We start from the raw sequence: 19,702 nt of genomic DNA, 5'->3' as shown, positions 1-19,702 counted from the left end.
AACGGTTTTCAAGTGTTAATAATTTACAGGAAACCCCCAAATGTCTAGGCAGGGGAAAGAGTAAATGGCGGAGGGACTAAGGGTTTTGTGACGTTTATAGCCCCCATTCATCTTCAGTGGTTATTATTCCTTTGTTTCACGGAGAGGGAACCCAGGCAGGAGGGCAGCATTATGAAATAAGCACTTTGATTGTCTCATTTGAGCTCGTTTGCAAAATTCGCTGGCAAATAATGAACATAAAATGGATGGTTTCCATTTTGCCATTAGAGAGGGTGAGGGGACCATTCTTAAAAATACAGGCCTACAGCAAACCACAATGCATATGCAAGATGATCTTTCACCCTCTCACCAACAGTCTTCACGGGATAAAGCCAACTGAGTTTACTGTTGTGTGTCACCATAGTGTCTATGTGACCAACTGGGATTTGAACCCAGGTCTTCGCTATGAGATTGTGTTAGCCCTCTGAGCTAAAAACCAAGGTATTAGATCTTCAGGTCTCGGTCAAGATTACTCCTCACACAAGTGTGGCTCACCAAACCACCTCTGTAATATATGTGTTTTTGAAACGAGCTAATACTCAGAAACCCTAAAAGTGGACTGCAATCAGTTTGATATTCAGCAAGTAACGACTGTCATAAAGGCACCACAGGTAACAATGCTGTTATGTCTGTTATGCATTTTTTTTTACCTTCATTTCCAAGTATTCAGATAGATTCGATTTTTGCAAATAGCTAATCATTTTTCTATGTTGGTTGTGTAATACCTTGTATACTATGTATACTATGGTATAAGCCTAGTACGCCCTATATTTGATCAAGGTCCTTTTTGAAGATTCAACAGAATGTTATGTGGTTTGTGCTACCAATCAAGCTGATTATCGGCTAAAGAGAGACGTTTTTTCATGGAGATTCAATTGCTAGTCCAGATGTTGATGACAAATCAATAAAGACATTACTGACTCTGCCAATGTGCTTTCTGTCTGACTAGCACTGATGTTGTCTTTAACCATATGTTTCCAAGGCAACCATATGTAGTAACTTACCATCATTAAAAATAACACATTTCTAACCAGACCTGGGTTCAAATAGTATTTGGCATGAACATTTTGAGCTTGATTGGGCCTACCTGGAGTGCCAGATGGATGGGATTCACACTTTGGACTATTCCAGGGGTTACATTGAATCAGGCAAGCTTCATAAAGCACAGATAAAGTATTAGAAATATATGTGCTCTAATCAATGCCACCAGCAACACTAGGCCTACTGCATCTAAAAACATACATAGGTTCATCATTAATTATCTTTAGTTCTAAGGCAACCACGTGGACAGAGTTTGCACTTACGGGACTATTATATTGGTCCCATTGCTCCAAGCACGCACAATCAATTGCAGCGGAGGTATCTGACAGAAAGCAAATACCATTTGAACCCAGGTCTGATCTATAATCGTAACATCCTCACCTCATGACTCTAGTCTCCACTCCCTCTAGCCTTAGTCTTAGGGACAGTGATTTCTAATGCGGGAAATATCTGTGTCCTGAAACATTGCGTCTGCTTTGCACCCTAGTCACTATTTAGTGCACTATAGGGAATAGGGTGTCACTTGGGACTGAATGTTCAAAACATTAGGAACTCCTTCCATGACATAGACTGACCAGGTGAATCCAGGTGAAAGCTATGATCCCTTATTGATGTCAATTGTTAAATCCTCTTCAATCAGTGTATATGAAGGGGAGGATATCAGTTAAAGAAGGATTTTTAAGCCTTGAAACAAGTGAGACATGGATTGTGTATGTGTGTGATTCAGAGGGTAAATGGGCAAGACAAAAGATTGAAGTGCATTTGACCGTATGGTAGTAGGTGCCAGGAGCACCGGTTTGTGTCAAGAACTGCAACGCTGCTGGGTTTTTCACGTTCAACAGTTTCCCGTGTGTATCAAGAATGGTCCAATATCCAAAGGACATCCAGCCAACTTGACACAACTGTGGGAAGCATTGGAGTGAACATGGGCCAGCATCCATGTGGAATGCTTAAGACACCTTGTAGAGTCCAAGCCCCGACGAACTGTGGCTGTTCTGAAGGCAAAAGGGCGGAGTGCAACTCAATATTAAGAAGGTGTTCTTAATGATTTGTACACTCAGTGTACTTTGTTGTACAAGTGGACTTAGATCTCCTTTGTAATTATCTGTCCCCCGATGACGTCATTGAGCTACATGATCAATCCATGTAGATGGGAGTAATTTCCTCTAAGGAAACCTTAGCTGCCTAAGACTGAGCGCTGTAGTGCATTCTCTGTCTCGAAATACAGATACTGTATGTATTGTGCCATAAAACGGTAACACTAACGAATGCCTGATTTACACAGAATAGAATGGTCCCTATCAATCTCTATATCATGGACTTTGTCAGTGGCTTCATAAGGGATTTGGGTACTTTCTCGAGGAGGAAAAATGATATTGAATGAAGGGGAGGGACTATAAGTATGTAGCCTGAATAATTCAAAGGTACATCAAGCATTCAGGGCCCTGTTTCCCGATAGCGATGGAACGTAAGCTTACGAGTGTTTTAACCATACATCTTTCCTCAATTGACTGAACAAGAAATGTATTTCAATATCATTGAAATATATACCGTAGGTACACTACCGTTCAAAAGTTTGGGGTCACTTAGAAATGTCCTTGTTTTTGAAAGAAAAGCTATTTTTTGGGCCATTAAAATAACACCAATTTGATCAGAAATACAGTGTTGTAACGACTCTCGCGGGTTGAAGAAGGAGACCAAGGTGCAGCGGGGTAGGCGTTCATGATTTTTAATAAAACTGAACACCGCAACAAAATAACAAAGTAGAAAACGAAAGCGAACAGTTCTGTCAGGAAACAAAACAGCTAAACAGAAAATAACTACCCACAAAACTCAAACGGAAAATCACAACTTATATATGATCCCCAATCAGAGACAACGATAGACAGCTGCCTCTGATTGGGAACCACACATGGCAAAAACAACAACGAAATAGAAAACATAGAATCTCCCACCCGAGTCACACCCTGACCTAACCAAACATAGAGAATAAATAAGGATCGCTAAGGTCAGGGCGTAACAGTACCCCCCCCCCCCAAAGGTGCGGCCTCCGGCCGCAAACCTGAACCTATAGGGGAGGGTCCGGGTGGGCATCTACTCTCGCCGGAGGCTCCGGACCGCGGAACGTCGCCGGAGACTCCTTACCGGGGACCGTCGCTGCAGACTCCGGACCGGGGACCGTCGCTGCAGACTCCGGACCGGGGACCGTCGCTGCAGGCTCCTTGCCATGGATCGTCACTACAGGCTCCGGGCCATGGATCATCACTGGAGGCTTCGTGCCATGGATCATAACTGGAGGCTTCGTGCCATGGATCATCACTGGAGGCTTCGTGCCATGGATCATCACTGGAGGCTTCGTGCCATGGATCATCACTGGAGGCTTTGTACGTGGAGCCGGAACAGGTCTCACCGGACTGAGGAGACGTACTGGAAGCCTGGTGCGGGGAGCTGCCACAACACGTCCTGGCTGGATACCCACTCCAGCTCGGTGAGTGTGGAGAGCCGGCACGGGACGCACTGGGCTATGCAGGCGCACTGGAGGCATAGTGTGTAGAGCCGGCACAGGATATGCTGGGCCGTGGAGGCACACTGGAGGTCTGGAGCGCAGAGCTGGCAGAACTAGCTGAATCCCCCCTGTAGCACGGCAAGCGCGGGGAGCTGGAACAGGCCGCAATGGGCTGTGCTGGCGAACTGGGGATACCGTGCGTAGAGCTGGCGCAGGATATCCTGGACCGAAGAGACGCACCGGAGGCCAGGAGCGCTGATCCGGCACAATCCGGCCTGGCTGAATGCCCACTCTAGCACGGCAACTGCATGGAGCTGGAACAGAGCGCACCGGGCTATGAATGCGTACTGGAGACATGGTGCGCATCACCGCATAACACGGTGCCCGAGTGGTCACACGCTCCCCACGGTAAGCACGGGGAGTTGGCTCAGATCTAAACCCTGACTCCGCTAATTTCCCCGTGTGCCACCCCCCCCCCCCCCAATTTTTGGGGGGAGCTGCCTCTCGGGCTAGCCGTGACCCCTTGTATAGTTGCTCCCTCCTTGCTGCCTCCGTCTGCTCCCATGGGAGGCGATCTTTCCCAGCCAGGATCTCTTCCCACGTCCAGAATCTTTTACCATTCAGGATGTCCTCCCACGTCCATTCCTCCTGACCACGCTGCTTGGTCTTTTTGTGGTGGGGAGTTCTGTAACGACTCTCGTGGGTTGAAAAGGAGACCAAGGTGCAGCGTGGTAGGCGTTCATGATTTTTAATAAAACTGAACACCGCAACAAAATAACAAAGTAGAAAACGAAAGCGAATAGTTCTGTCAGGCAACAAAACAGCTAAACAGAAAATAACTCCCCACAAAACCCAAATGGAAAATCACAACTTATATATGATCCCTAATCAGAGACAACGATAGACAGCTGCCTCTGATTGGGAACCACACATGGCAAAAACAACAACGAAATAGAAAACATAGAATCTCCCATCCGAGTCATTTCTGACCTAACCATAGCTTATCAAGTTTATCATTTTAAAAGGCTAATTGATCATTAGAAAACAATTAGGTTAGCACAGCTGAAAACTGTTGTTCTGATTAAAGAAGCAATACAACTGGCCTTCTTTGGACTAGTTGATTATCAGGAGCATCAGCATTTGTGTGTTCGATTACAGGCTCAAAATGGCCAGAAAAAAAATAATTTCTTCTGAAACTCGTCAGTCTATTCTTGTTCTGATGAATGAAGGCTATTCCATGCGAGAAATTGCCAAGAAACTGAAGATCTCGTACAACGCTGTGGACTACTCCCTTCACAGAACAGCGCAAACTGGCTCTAACCAGAATAGAAAGATGAGTGGGTGTCCCCGGTGCACAACTGAGCAAGAGGACAAGAACATTAGTGTGTCTAGTTTGAGAAACAGACGCCTCACAAGTCCTCAACTGGCAGCTTCATTAAATAGTACCCGCAAAAGAACACAGACTCTGGACAGAGGAACTCTACCTAGAAGGCCAGTATCCCGGAGTCGCCTCTTCACTGATGACGTTGAGACTGGTGTTTTGCGGGTACTATTTAATGAAGCTGCCAGTTGAGGACTTGTGAAGCGTCTAATTCGACACAATTACAGTACCTGTTCTACGAGTGGTCTGATGCAATCATTCAATAACAAACCTTTTCAACTGCAACTTTAGTAACAATGGTTTCGGGAAACAGCTCTTAGATTCAATGATGCTCTTATGAAGAGTCTAACGAGGAACTTAGCCTTAAGATGCTTTTGGGAAAACTGGCTCGGGTATATAATGTTCAAGACCTAGGCGGCCTGTGGTTTGAGTAAATCAATAGCTCAGACATCTTCTGCTCTGTCTTGTTGTCTCTCCGTCTTGCCACAAGTTTGTTTTTCCTCAGCTTAGCCAAAATTCATAATTGAAAACTCGTGATGGACCTCAAATGTTCATGTTAGAATTACAATACTAACAATTCTCTCCTCTATGTTTTCCTAAGGTGTGGCTGTACCAGACAGCAGTAGCCAACGACGAAAGACAAAAGAAGAGATACACTGTAGCTTTCTGGGGAAAAAATTCCACATGGACATTTGTGAGGGCTTAGTAACTGCCATTACTCAAGCCTGTGGTGGCGGTGAGTGGCAAGTCCCAGAGTGAGTAGATTTTTATTGTGGTAATGCCTTCTTCCCTCTCTAATCATGGGCCAGACAGATTAAAGCTTTTGTACTCACACGTCGTCCACGTAGCAGGGATACGGCATTTGCTGGGCAAACACGCCGAGCGGCTGTGATTTGTTCGTGTGCACCCGTATAATGCCGTGGTCCATCATGTCCTGCAGATAGGCGAAGCCTCCCCATATATAGCGCAGGTTGTTGAAGGAGTCACGGGCCCCGGGAGACCATCCCCTTTAAATTGAAAGGACACACGTCACATGACTGTCAGTGTTTAAGAGACAGCCGTGGCTAAAAACATCATGGATGAAACCGCTATATGTTACACCAAAATATATACATTTTTTGTAAAGACATTTGTCCCATGAGTGACATGGAATCATCAATGTATTGTCACTGAATGCTTACTATTAATCATCTGAGATATAGCAGAGAAATATGCAAGAAAATGTCTATTTGCTTAAGATACTTCAATTGTCTGGTAAAAAAAAAATGGCTAAGCAACATCACAGCTTGTATTCATAAAGTGTCTCACAGTAGGAGTGCTGATCTAGGATATTTTTCCCCTTGTAGGTCATTTTGAATAACATTACATGGACGGGGAGACCTGATCCTGGATCAGCACTCCTCTGAGACACTATGAATACGGGCCCTGTCGCCCAAAATTTTCTTGTTGGCAAGAAAACAGAACAGGCTGAGAGCGGAGAGTCTGTGCACTGTGCCTACCTTTCTTTAATCTTATTGGTACTCTCCCCCTCATCGATGTCCAAGCGGATCTTGTACTTGACGTAAGGAGGGGGGTGGCTGGCGGCAGGGTCGAGGTCTTCGAAAACTATACCAGCCCAGTACGTATCGTTTTCTAGAAGCTCCAAGGCTCTAGTCACGAGATGTCCCTCACTGTCAACAGCCTCAAACTTATCCAGGTCCAGGCACTGTAACATTGAAAGACAAGTTACGCTAAGAAAGAGAGAAAATAAGTTTACTTAATTCTTTACAAACTGCTAGGGGTCTTAAACAAGATCATTACTTTAATATAAGATGAGAAAAGAGAGCGCTGGAGAGTGCTTTAGGTATGCATTCATCTCAGGATACAGATCTTACTGAAAATGTCACTTTGGGAACCCCATTCCTTTAAAAGTTCCCACCCGTTGCAAACCAATTCCAGCCCTGGGTGTTTCATAGATATTACACAGAAAGAACATGTCCAAAACCATTACGCCCACTCGCCGCATCTCCCATCTTTCCAACAACTCTGAAAGATGGAGACTTCAAGGCCAACTGTACTGCCCATGAAAGACATGATTAAAGTTATTTGCATGGTTGAAAGAGTAGAATCATATACTTTTAGTAATATGTAGTTGCACTACTGAACTCAATAGAGTTCCATTACCCCCAGAAACTAATCTTAAAGGAAAACTCCACTCAAACTATCTTTTGGTATTTTTTTTCCATTAGACTGTTGATACAGTCCCACAATGTTTTGCATGTCAGCAGTCAAGTTTTCAAGATATTGGGCTTTCAAGAAGCAAAACGTTCACCGGCCACATTTGACCTCCACTGTTGGAGCTAGAAGCATAAGTACTTCACCGTACCCTGCGATTACATCTGCGACCCTGTGCATGTGACTAATAAACTCATCTAATCTATCTAATCTAAATGTCCTTCAATCAACACTCAACTCATTTCAACTCCCCATTATGTATCATAGCGACAATAGTCAACATCAGAGTACCTTAGGTAGATTGTTGTACACAATGTTTGAAATTACATGATTTGTAACTCGATTTAAACCTGAGTTGAGCGTGCAAATCAAGTTTGTGCCTCAGTGCATAGGGCATACGAACTCATGTTAGGTCTTCCGCAATATCATACACAACCTTTTTCTCCTGCACCGACAGTAAGATTTTAGACGTACACATGTACACATGATTAGAAACTGGATGGTCGAGCCCTGAATGCTTATTGGCTGACAGCAGTGGTATATCAGACCGTATGCTACGAGTATGACAAAACACTTATTTTTACTCTTCTAATTAGGTTGGTAACCAGTTTATAATAGCAATAAGGCACCTTGGGGGTTTGTGGTACAGTATATGGCCAATATACCATGGAAAAGAGCTGTATCCAGGCACTCCGCGTTGAGTCGTGCTTATGAACAGCTCTTAGCTGTGGTATATTGGCCATATACCACACCCCCTCGGGCCTTATTGCTTAATCGTTCCATATTTGCATTAATGCTCCTCGCTAAAAGACAATAATAAAATAAAAAGGGAAAATAGCCTTTCTGCAATACCACGATACAAAAAGAATGGATTAACAGAAACCACATCATAAGAAATGCCTGAGGAATGGTGCAGTAGAACAAATATGTTTTGGTACTGACACTGAAAACAATAGACTGGACAACAGCGGAGTTACAAATGATGCAGAGCTGCCAAGGGATATGTTATGGAGTATGGCTGAGGCATTCTGAGATACAGATTTGGTAGCTGGCTGGCACTCGCTTTATCCTTGTTTCCAATGGACTGTAATGAGCTAGCCATCTGGGGAGTGAATCTGGCTTGACAGCTGTCCACACATACCTCTACCACACGGGCTTGTTATGGTACTTTCTCTCAGTAAAGAAGGTCCTTTACTATTTTCACAGACAGCATATAATTGCATATGTTGTTATTGAGTGTCCAAATTCAGCATGTCACATTTTTGGCTGTACGTTATGCAGTACATGACATTATATGATTATTGGGCAGTTTGTGCCTGCCCTGTAGGTAGGGAAATGTCAGGTTTGTTTCGACTTTTGCTGCAGTGGGCTAAATCAGGGTTACACAGAGTGTTTCTAGGTAGTCTTAAACACATCTACTTTGAAACAAAAGTACACATCTCACACACATGGTTATGGGCTTACAAAGAAGAAGACAGCCGCAGCATGTCAAATATACAGTTGAAATGTATTCCATTTTGAGTTTGCATCCCAATATTACACTTTTTATACATTACAGAAGACTGAAAAATAACAAAACAATTTTACATAGAAACACCAGATTTCCAGCATTTAAAAAATATATCTGTTTATTCCACCCATGAGGCCACTAGGTCATTTGACTGCAGGAAAGGGTTTTAATGCATTGGTTTACTCGCAATGCATTAGGTAGGATTATATATTGTGTCATCTTACCTGCGATGTATTAACTATGGGACTGTTTACATACTGTACCACCAACCATGTGGCAGCATCTCTGAAACAAATACATATGTTTCATTGTCATATACACGGAGTGTACAAAACATTAAGAACATCTGCTCTTCCCATGACACAGACTGACCAGGTGAAAGCTGTGATCCCTTATTGATGTCACTTGTTAAATCCACTTCAATCAGTGTAGATGAAGGGGAGGAGGCAGGTTCAAGAAAGATTTCTAAGCTTAGAGACAATTGAGACATGGATTGTGTATGTGTGCTCATCAAGCTGATGTTTAAATTGAGACCTGAGAGACTCTTCTATATCCCACTTAGTTCATAATCTCCATGACGACTTATGACAAGAACACTGCAGAGTCAAAGGTCAAGTACATTAAAAAGTTTGTCCTCTTAAGAGTTTTTTGGATCTACACTTGTAATCTGTAATGATCAATTGAGGAAGCAGCCTAAGCAGCCACTCAGCACAAGCCCACTGCTCTAACTCAACCCATCAAAATCCTATTCAATTTAAGTAATTTGGCAGACACGCTTATTCAGAGAAACTTACAGTTATTGCATTAATCTTAAGATTGCTAGGTGAGACAACCACATACTCTATCACAGTCATAGTAAGTACATTTTGTCCTCAATAAACCCTAACCCTACTAGCTCCGGGGTGAAGTTTTACGCTAGGTCCAGACCTAGGATCAGCATCTTCCTCCCCCAATCTTAACTTGAACCATTAGTTGGGAAAATGTGAATCTGATCCAAAATCAGCATGTAGAGCAAATTCACCCTATGTCAAACATGTCATGCTTTTCCCCAACCACTGGATATGGTGGTGCTAGGTCTAAGCAGTTGGCTAGCAATGATCGGACTTCGATCACGGTTGAGGAACTAACCTACTGACAATGTGACAGGCTGCCACCTCCAATCTCTCGCTGCCCTTTATTAGACTCAGAAATGGCACCCTATTCCCTAAATAGTGCACTACTTTGGATAAGAGCCCTATGGGCCCTGGTCAAAAGAACTGCACCATAAATGTAACAGGTTGCTATTTGGGCACGAGGCAACACTGTAGTAGCAGACACAGTGATGTCATGGTTGTAGAGGGTACGCTGATAGATGATAGCTGCGGGAGGACATTAGCATGGACTGACTGTGCAAAACATTAAGGACACCTTCCTAATATTGAGTTGCATGCCCCCCCCTCCCCCCTTTTGCCCTCAGAACAGCCTCAATTCGTCGGGGCTTGGACTCTACAAGGTGTCAAAAGCGTTCCAGAGGGATGCTGGCCCATGTTGACTCCAATGCTTCCCACAGTTGTGTCAAGTTGTCTGGATGTCCTTGGGATGGTGGAACATTCTTGATACACACGGGAAACTGTTGAGTATTGCAGTTCTTGACACAAACCGGTGCTCCTGACACACGCTACCATACCCGGTTCAAAAGGCACTTCAATATGTTCCAAGTCTCAAGGCTGAAAAAGTATTTATTTAACCTGTCTCCTCCCCTTCATCTACACTGATTGAAGTGGATTTAACCAGTGACATCCATAAGGAATCATAACTTTCCCCTGGATTCACCTGGTCAATTCTACAGTGCTATCAGAAACTATTCACACCCCTTTGCTTTTTCAGCCTGACTCTAAAATGTATTACATTTAGATTTTGTGTCACTGATCTAAACACAATACCCTATAATGTCAAAGTGGAATTTATTTTGTAGATTTCTTTAAAAATTAATAAAATATGTAAAGCCGAGCTGTCTTGAATCAATAACTATTCAACCCCTTTGATAAGGCAAGCCTATATAAGTTCATGAGTAAAAATGCGCTTAACAAATCACATAATAGGTTTCACTAACTCATTCCGTGTTCAAAAGTAGTGTTTAACATGATTTTTGAATGACTACCTCAACTCTGTACCCCACACATACAATTATCCAACCTCAAAGGCCAGGGAGTTTTTCCAATGCCTTGCAAAAAACGGTACCTATTGGTAGATGAGTAATAAAAAAAAGCAGAAATTGAATATCTCTTTGAGCATATTCATTATACTTTGGATGGTGTATCAATACACCCAATCACTACAAAGATACAGGCGTCCTTCCTAACTCAGTTACCGGAGAGGAAGGAAACTGCTCAGTGATTTCACCATGAGGCCAATGGTGACTTTAAAACAGTTACAGAGTTTAATGGCTGTGATAGGAGAAAACCGAGGATGGATCAATTACATTGTAGTTACTCCATAATACTAACCTAAATGACAGAGTGAAAAGAAGGAAGCCTGTACAGAATAAAAATATTCCAAAACATGCATCCTGTTTGCAACAATGCTCTTAAGTAATACTCCAAAAAATGTGTCAAAGAAAGGAACTTTTTGTTCTGAATACAAAGCGTTATTTTTGGGACAAATCCACCACAACACAACACTGAGTACCACTCTTCATATTTTCCAGCATGGTGGTGGCTGCTTCATGTTATGGGTATCCTTGTCAAGGACTAGGGAGCTTTTAGGGAAAACATTTACGGAATACAGCTATAAGCACAGGCAAAATCCTTGAGGAATAACTGGTTCAGTCTGCTTTCCAACAAACACTGGGAGAGTAGCTTACCAAGACGACATTGAATGTTCCTGACTAGTTAGAGTTTTAACTTAAATCGTCTTGAAAATCTATGGCAATTTATGTCTGTCTAGCAATGATCAACCATCAACTTGACAGAGCTTGAAGAATTTAAAAAAGAATAATGGGCAAATATTGCACAATCCAGGTGTGCAAAGCTCTTAGAGACTTACCCAGAAAGACTCACAGCTGTAATCACTGCCAAAGGTGATTGTAACATATATTGACTCAGGGATGTAAATTAGATATGTCTGTATTTCATTTTCAATAAACTTGCAACATTTTCTAAAAACATGTTTTTTCATTTCGTCATTATGGATATTATTTGTAAATGGGTGATAAAACAATTGATTTAACCAATTTTGAATTCATACTGTAACACAACCAAATGTGGACTAAGTTAAGGGGTATGAATACTTTTAGAAGGCACGGTATTTCATGGAAAGAGCAGGTGTTCACAATGTTTTGTACACTCAGTGTATATTTATATATTGTACATGATAATGATATGTTTTTAGCCATGTGCCAGCATATTCGCTGGGGAGGACTAGCCGCCTGAATTATAGATGATAACAGAGTACAAATCAAGTGTATCTACTCACTTAAGTTAATCTATCTATGGACCACTTCAGGAAGTAGCTTATGTAGGCACCCAGTCAACATCTTTCACAACCAAACGTATCCTCTGGTCAATGAGTAGCTACAATTTGTGTATTAATAAAATTCACATTGGATTAGTAAATTCTGTGGATGTAATGAGTCCAACCAATTTGACATTTCGTTTTCAAAAAGTATAAAGAATCAATGTTGCATTACTAGTCATATGTCTTCTTCAATTTGAAGGACCTGAAAGACCAGACATGTTGATTTATAGTTAAATTTGGCCATGTTTCCTCAACTTGACATGTATTGACTACATGAGCCTTTGATTAATATACTGATTACATTTTTTATACCTTGAGAGAAATTCAAATGGAAGAGAGAGAGAGAGCAAACATAAAAGAGCGGGGAGAGAGGGGGAGGGGGAGAGAGAGGGGGAGACAGAGAGAGAAAGGGAGAGAGAGAGGACGCGAGAGAGGAAGAGAGTGAGGGAGAGAGAAAGAGAGCGAATGTGAGAGAGCGGGGGAGAGAGAGAGAGCAAACATAAGAGTGCGGGAGAGAGAGAGAGAAAGAGAGAGACAGAAAGAGAGCACAATTCACATTTTCTCCCCCCTGTCCACGCTCAGCATGCGTTGAGCCTATGCGACAAGGAAAAGGTAAATGATTGACGAGTAAACATCTTCCCGGCATCCATTTTGAGATATGGAATTACATCAGGAACGAAAATGGATTGCATTACTTTTGGAATTCCTTTGCCCCATGTGGTTAAACCCCAGGAGGCTTAGATGTAATCTCCCAGGTATTAGCAATGAGGGGGATGATAAAAGGTCTGTAGTCTACACGTGTGGCTACATAGCGCAAGGGAAAGTAGTGTATCGCTGCATACCACCAAACGGATCAATACGTCAATGTTCACCCAACTGCCTGCATGTCACAACAGTATGTGTAAAGATAGCGCTGTGTCTTGTGTTATGTTAGCGGAAATGTGTCTCCATGGATGCTTATAACAATCCTTTTTATTACCACAGCAGTACAGTTAGGCATTTTTCGGAATGTTGTCAAGGTTGTCAATTGATATGGACCTTTGCATATACCGTAACAATTGGCAATCTAGCTTTGCATTCACCCAATCAAATGACAGCTCGTGCTGTTGGGGGTGAAGAATTGAACTATTATATTTCTGAACGCACACACGGTGTTGAACGTTTTTACTCATATATTAGAGCTAGACAACAATGGTTGAATCAACGTTGTGTCCACCTCATTTCAATGGAATTACGTTGACCCAGTGTGGAATACATGTTGAATTGATTGTCTGTGTCCAGTGGGAGGATACATAAACACACTCCAAAATGTCAAGTGTATTTTGTAAAGGGGGAAAAATGTATCAAATAACATTTGACAATGTGAAGAGAGAGAATGAACAAACCCCAATGAACTTCTTCAGGAGGTCCAGGATTTGGCTGGTGGCGTTGAACACGTCGCGCCAGTCATTCGGCGGCATGCCCGCGGGGCGGTCCTCGGGGGGGCTGTTGTACAGGAAGTTGGCGAGCAGTTCTTCGGTCCATCTTGTGCCTTTGAGCCCGTGGTTGAGTGCGGCTGCAAACACCGGGTTATCCAGAAAGGCCTGATTTGAAAACCAGAGAAAAGGGGTTGTGTGGGTAATTTACACTCATCAGATTATAAAACAATCAATGCACTGAGAAATGAATGCAATGGAAGCTAATTAGAGACCTGCAGCACTGCAGATAGTTTTTCCTCTGTGAGAGAATGAATTAGAAACATTAAGCTAGATGGCACTGTTGTACTGCAGGCTTGGGAATTTACACCCACCTTTTTCATGACCGTGCACATTCACACATGTAGAGTCGCAGGCACATACGCAGACACACTCAGGCATGTGCACAAACAAGCGTACATTCCCACACACACATACACACACTGTGTGCTTCCTGTGACTGTCTCCTTCCTCCTTCCCCCAGCCCTCGCCCCAGTGTGATAAGCACCAGGTGTCTTAACTGTCAGCTCGGCTTAAGCCTCATTCCATGATTTCACTCGGCACTCAAAGAGTTAAGGAAGAGATATGCTAATCTAAATGCAAATGGTGTTGCTGTTACAGCCTCCCTACAGTATGTGTGCAGTTTCAAAAATGAATGGCCACCCATCCCTGTAGTGTAGAACAATGGGAGCCTTACATAATAGCTTCCTACTCAGGTTCTGTACGTTCCCTGGTACAGGTTTGGTGAAAATACATTATTTGCATCCCAAATGGCACCCTATTCCTTACATAGTGCACTACTTTTGACCTGATCCCTATGGGCCCAGATCAAAAGTAGTGCACTATAAAGGGGATAGGGTGCCATTTGGGATGTAGACTTTCCATCTGTCTGGGACTGCTCCCCTCAGTGTGATCTGTAGGGTGCATACAGTATGCTCGCAACCATGAAATTGCAACCGTGTAATAACACGATAATAGTGGTGTTGTATTGCATAACTGAACATGGTCTGCTGATAATGTAGTGTGTGGAAAAACAGGCTGAAATTCTCTCTCTGCCTCTCTGTCTCTCTGTCTCTCTCTGTCTCTCTGTCTCTCTCTGTCTCTGTCTCTCTCTCTGTCTCTCTCTGTCTCTCTCTCTGCCTCTCTCTCTGTCTCTCTGTCTCTCTCTGTCTCTCTCTCTGTCTCTCTCTGTCTCTGTCTCTCTCTCTGTCTCTCTCTGTCTCTCTCTCTGCCTCTCTCTCTGTCTCTCTCTGTCTCTCTCTCTGCCTCTCTCTCTGTCTCTCTCTGTCTCTGTCTCTCTGTCTCTCTCTGTCTCTCTGTCTCTCTCTGTCTCTGTCTCTCTCTCTGTCTCTCTCTCTCTCTCTGTCTCTCTCTCTGTCTCTCTCTGTCTCTCTCTCTGCCTCTCTCTCTGCCTCTCTCTCTGCCTCTCTCTCTGCCTCTCTCTCTGCCTCTCTCTCTGCCTCTCTCTCTGCCTCTCTCTCTGCCTCTCTCTCTGCCTCTCTCTCTGCCTCTCTCTCTGCCTCTCTCTCTGCCTCAAACATATTCTGACCATTGTGTTCAGTTGCGTTTAAGTAAACACTTTGGAATGTTTAACATGAGATCAAAGTTTCAAACGTCTATGCTGCTCCTGACCATTAAGAAACATCAGGTTTAACCATATATCTGTGATTGTAAGAGTGGAATAATTCATTTAGTTTCAAGATGTACATACAGAAATATATTGTAAACAATATGCCGTTTTTACTTTAGAGTTAAGAATATTTGTAAAGGGTCACTGAAATTCAATTGATTATACAGAATGCCAATGTGTCTGTGGCTAAACATGGTATATATGTTGTACTACTCTTAACGTTCAGTGGCATTTGGGACGGATTGTTGCAGATATGCCGTTTAACCCCGGCGTCCAAGTGTCAAATTACATTATCCGACATGAGGTCTTCAGGCAAAAAAATACATGTTCCTCTGTTTTCCCCATATTTTCCCTGGCCTTTTAAAAGGATGGAAATGGTCGGCTCCCGGCGGCAAACGGCCAATGAAAACTCAAACCAGCCCTCTTACCATTTTCCAACATAGGGTCATTCTAATAATAATTCCTGCATGACATTTTCCTAGATGTTCACTGGTTTGGCATCAAGTAAATGGCAACCAACCATTAATTATCCGTCACTCTTTTACTGTAATAGAATGTTATATGAACAGATGTAAACCCATACTGTTACCTGTTGGCAACACTAGTAATTATTTTTACACAGAGTAGTGCTTGAAAATACTGCTTTCTGGGTCCTTCAAGCCATTCCATAAAATCAGAGCTATCCCCTCTCCCCTATGCACTAGCATAGATCTGAGAGGATTGAATGGCTATAGGGAAAATGGTAGTAAATCCATCTTGCCCTCTGATAGTCAAGGTGGAACATAGAGCTAGTTAGAGGACTCTTCTTTGTATCTGTTCCACTAAGGCATCTGTGAGCGCACGGGTAGCGCCATAAAGACCATCTCCATTTTTAAGTAGTCCATTTTCTTATTGTACAACTTCTATGAGTTGGTTAACAAACTGAAAGGGTGCATACTGTGTTGTTTGAACAGGTATAAAGACAACTTGCAGTTGTGGAATGTTTGCTCACGAGTATAATTCATTGGCTGATCCATCCTGATAACCTGGATGGAATTAAGTGATCCTTCCTTAACCCATAGGGAGTCACACCCAGTTGACTACTTCAACATGCAGGTTGGCATTTATTGTCATTAATCTTACCCTGGAGGCAGCTCTGCAGTGTGAGCACTAGATGGCACAGACACAAAGTCATAAAATCTGATTTTAAACCTAACCTTAACATTAAACTTACCCACACTGCTAACCCTAATGCCTAACCTGAAATTAAATTACTTTTTACAATGTAGCCAATTTTCACCTCGCAGCTGGCCCGTTAGCGGAAATCGCTCAGTTCTGCCTCCAGGACAAGATTCATGACAATAAACGTAAACCTGCCTTCAAAATGAGGCAAGTTCTCAATAGCACTGCACATGCTAAAATGGCTTTTAGGCACTGCAGTTGTCTATCTATGTCTATGAGGTGGAATTGTCACCATATTGCTTATGCCTATCCAATCCTCCTAGATCCAATCAGTGGAGGCTAGGGGTTTATTTGGGATTTAAGAGATTTCTCTCTTCAGCTCAGCTGATAACTCAACTGTGCTGTAATTGCCGCCATCAATGTAGAAAGTTGCTAAAACCTTGAGAGACCTCTGGAGAAGATGACACCACGGAACTACCAGTTCTGAGGCCTGCTGCTCGGAGGGAGAAAATGAAGACAAAGGAGAATTGCAGGGTCCATTTGTGTAAAGGTTAGGGCTGGGGTAATGAATAACCTGGCTACATGGAGTGCTCGGCTACGCTCTTCCCTAGCTGCCCATAAGCTCATTTCAGGTGACACGGGAGTAATGTCTGCTTCAAGGGAAGGGGAAGGAGAGAGAGCGGGTTTCTGGGAAGGGAAAGGTGTGTGAGCTCTCCATCTCTCCATTCCAAGCTAATCCCCTTCCCTGACTGCCGGGGTGAAAATTATCCAGCACTTACCCATAATTACTTTATTTTTTCCATATCGATAAACCTGATATGTAGCTATATTTTTCAGCTGAATTTGTGTTAGAAATGTTAGATATATTCTGGTGGGAGGAAGTGTAGGACTCTACTTTGAGAGATAAAGGTTGGTAAATATGCCTAGTAGAATGGCTTGTGTATGTCATTCAAAATTCTAATGGACAAGGATAATTCCGACTGATGCATGTGGAAAGTATTCAGACCCCTTCCCTTTTTCCACATTTTGTTACATTACAGCCTTATTCCAAAATGGATTAAAATATATACAGTATATATAATCCTCATCAATCTGCACACAATTCCCCATAATGACAAAGGGAAAACAGGTTTGTTTTGCAAATATTGATTGTTTAGCAAAAAAAAAAATGGAAATACCTAAGGGTGTGAAAGTATTCATAACCTTTTCCATAAGACTCGAAATTGAGTTAATGTGCACCCTGTTAATATTGATCATCCTTAAGATGTTTCTACAACTTGTTTGGTGTCCACCTGTGGCAAATTCAATTGATTGGACATGATTTGGAAAGGAAAGCACCTCTCTATATAATGTCCCACAGTTGACAGCGCTTGTCAGAGCTAAAACCAAGCCTTGAGGTCAAATTAATTGTCCGTAGAGCTCCGAGACAGGATTCTGTTGAGGCAACAGATCTGGGGAAGTGTACAAAAACAATTCTGCAGCATTGAAGGTCCCCAAGAACACAGTGGCGTCCATCATTCTTAAATGGAAAAAGTTCAGAACCACGAAGACTCTTCCAAGAGCTGGCCTCCCAGCCAAAATGAACAATCGGGGGAGAAGGCCCTTGGTTAGCGAGGTAACAAAGAGCCCGATGGTCACTCTGACAGAGCTCCAGAGGTCCTCTGTGGAGATTGGAGAACCTTCCAGAAGGACAACCATCTCTGCAGCACTCCACCAATCAGGTCTTTATGGTACAGTGGCCAGACAGAAGCCACTCTTCAATAAAAGGCACATGACAGCCCGCTTGGAGTTTGCTAAAAGGCACCTACAGACTCTCAGACCTGATGAAACAAGATTCTCTGGTCTGATGAAACCAAGATTGAACTCTTTGGCCTGAATGCCAAGCGTCACGTCTGGAGGAAACCTGGCACCATCCCTACGGTGAAGCATGGTGGTGGCCGCATCATGCTGTGGGGATGTTTTACAGCTGGAGGGACTCGGAGACTAGTCAGGATCGAGGGAAAGATAAATGGAGCAAAGTACAGGGAGATCTTTGATGATAACATGCTCCAGAGCACTCAGGACCTCAGACTGGAGTGAAGGTTCACCTTCCAACAGGACAATGACCCTAAGCACACAGCCAAGACAACACAGGAGTGGCTTCGGGACAAGTCTCTGAATGTCCTTGAGTGGCCCAGCCAGAGCCCAAAATTCACTGAGGAGGATGGTCCTCCCCTTCTTCCTCTGAGGAGCCTCCACAGATGTATATTGACATTAAAGCTCTTTTCAACTAGATTTAACACATAAAACCAACTGTTATTTTCATTTTCTGACTTACATTAACATTAGATAAAATCACCATAGATAAGACAGTGATACTCATGTTTGACAAGTCATTCATCCTTGTCTAACATCTGTCACATGTAAATCAGCTCTACGGTGTAGTACATCAGGTTTCCATGTTTCTGTTGAAGGAGTCATAAATCTTACCCGCAGTGCACTGACTTGGGGGCCATTTTGAAAGTAGTTCCAACCACGTGGTTCAAAATCCTCCCAAGCTTCCAACAACTCTTTCAACATGGCCAATGCGTTGAAAGTACTATTTGCCTGAAACAAGAAAGAGAGATACAGTGTGGTGATTAAAATATGGAAAATTCCATCTCTAACCCTACTCCATTTGAAGGCATTCACACTGCGCTATCAAATTTATTTCGCAGCCAATCTGACCTTGAGAACACACTGCGTCTTCGTATTTTCACCTATCCCCCAGGGAGACTGATTTGATTTCTACCCCCGTTGTGACTAATGTAAACAGGGTTATTTACACCCAAGCACTGAGATGTAAACAATTGGGCTGCTAGGGGTGTGAAGACGGGCCCCAATGGCAAGACCGAGCCACTCGCTGTGAAGTCGGTGGATCTACTCAGCCATTATCTTACTAGATATTCTTCACATCCAATTCCCTACAGCTTCTCACCATTGGTTTGTGTTGTTTATGCAGTTTCAAAATTATGTTAATTCCGGGAGAAACGTCATGAAAAATAGATTATATCCCCTGAGTGTGTTCCCTATTTCCTCTCCCTGGTTTCTGGAGAGGGGTTCATAGTGTGTATCATCACGTTTTGATTTACCAGCTAATCTAAATGCCTCGTCTTGGTATGATTCGTGAAGTGAAAATATGCAATTAGATACAATCGCAAACGTTTTAATTATTCAAGCTATTTACATAGGCACCCAAAGTCAATGTCCCCAACACTGTTATGAGTGTTGGGATCACAGACAGAGTCCACAT

General features: G+C 42.9%; 1 protein-coding gene across 1 annotated transcript in view; it reads right to left on the bottom strand.

Annotated features, from left to right (window-relative positions):
* The window catches only part of LOC139561288 (phospholipid-transporting ATPase ABCA1-like), a 230,979-nt gene that overhangs the window by 163,539 nt on the left and 47,738 nt on the right, over positions 1-19,702 (bottom strand). The window contains exons 11-14 of the mRNA XM_071378277.1: positions 18,901-19,017; positions 13,572-13,769; positions 6,467-6,672; positions 5,801-5,974 (exon numbers count right to left, since the gene is read on the bottom strand). Coding sequence (XP_071234378.1) covers positions 5,801-5,974; positions 6,467-6,672; positions 13,572-13,769; positions 18,901-19,017 — 695 coding nt within the window. The remainder of the gene's footprint in view (positions 1-5,800; positions 5,975-6,466; positions 6,673-13,571; positions 13,770-18,900; positions 19,018-19,702) is intronic.

This window comes from Salvelinus alpinus, chromosome 31 (assembly GCF_045679555.1).
Source record: "Salvelinus alpinus chromosome 31, SLU_Salpinus.1, whole genome shotgun sequence".
Lineage (NCBI taxonomy): Eukaryota > Metazoa > Chordata > Actinopteri > Salmoniformes > Salmonidae > Salvelinus > Salvelinus alpinus.
The sequence above is the reverse complement of the archived record's forward strand: the minus strand, read 5'-3'. Positions and strand labels throughout refer to the sequence as shown.